This window comes from Loa loa (assembly GCF_000183805.2).
Source record: "Loa loa unplaced genomic scaffold supercont3.268, whole genome shotgun sequence".
Classification (NCBI taxonomy): Eukaryota; Metazoa; Nematoda; class Chromadorea; order Rhabditida; family Onchocercidae; genus Loa; species Loa loa.
In genome coordinates, this window is record NW_018108448.1 from 117 (window position 1) to 1,309 (window position 1,193).

Here is a 1,193-nt window from a genome sequence, read left to right on the forward strand (position 1 = left end):
AGCTTTTAACAAGTTTTATTTTCTTTTTTTTTTTTTTTCGGATGAGTGAATCATTTGTTTATTAGATAGACAGAAATGTTATATGAAAATTTCTAGAATAACTTATCATGTTTCGCTTTATTTATTCTCATTCAATTCTCAATAAATATTTGAAATTGTTATGAATTTAAAATTGAAATGTTAAATGAATGAAATGAGGAAAAGGAATACGAGAAATCTGCAAGGTGTAAAAAAAAGTGAAAATGAATTATTTTCAATGTTAATTTAATTGATTTATCCAATAAATATATAACAAATTTTGATCTTTAATCTATTTTTGTAAAATCAACAAGTAATGCTTTTTATTTAGTCAAATATTTCATTTCGTTTATTTTATCCTGTATGAAGAAAGGGATTTGATTAAAAATTTATAAAATTATAAATGATAAAGAGTAAAAATTACATTATCGAAGAAAATGTGAATTAATTTTAATTAAATTTCGTGATATTATGATGCACATTTTAGTAAATGATTAAAAGATATCACATTTTAAAAGTTTAATAATTAATCATTTTAATGATCAATTCAAAGAATCATCCAATATTTCATTAAAGTAATTAAGATTTGAAAGGACGAAGACAGAAGTAGTGGTGTTATGGAACAATGGATGATAATGACAATCACGAAGCATTACTCAATTCACCATTAATAAAAACAAAAATTTGTCGTCCACGTCTGGTCGCTAAAAATGGTCGTTGTACATTGCGACAAATTGGAATACCTCATCCATGTCGATCTATTTACAGGTAAATGACAATCTTTTATTTGTTCGCAATGAATTATCAATTAAATTGTTAGGTTATCTTTAAAGTAATCATGCTTATGCAAAGATATTGACAAAATTTTTAATTTCGTTATTTGACTTTTTACACGGTGGAAATTTAATAGATAATTGAACTTTGAATATAAATTCAAAATTAGAATTAAATTTCGAATTTAAATATAAAAAATATAATTAAATTTTGAATATGAATTTAAAAAATTTTATGACGATATTTTATGAGAATAATGCAATCCTTTCAAATATATCCTTGTGCTTAATCTACCAGATAAATAATAATGACGATGATGATGGTAATAATGGCAATAATAATAATAATAATAATAATAATAATAATAATAATAATAATAATAATAATAATAATAATAATAA

The 1,193-nt window shown here is 21.6% G+C and overlaps 1 protein-coding gene across 1 annotated transcript in view; it reads left to right on the plus strand.

The window, feature by feature from the left end:
- Window positions 1-597: 597 nt before the first annotated feature.
- Window positions 598-1,193, plus strand: part of LOAG_18347 (G-protein coupled inwardly rectifying potassium channel-A) — a gene marked incomplete at its 3' end in the record, with an annotated part of 6,168 nt that continues 5,572 nt past the window's right edge. The window contains exon 1 of the mRNA XM_020451008.1: window positions 598-786. Coding sequence (XP_020305250.1) covers window positions 644-786 — 143 coding nt within the window. The 5' untranslated portion in view covers window positions 598-643. The remainder of the gene's footprint in view (window positions 787-1,193) is intronic.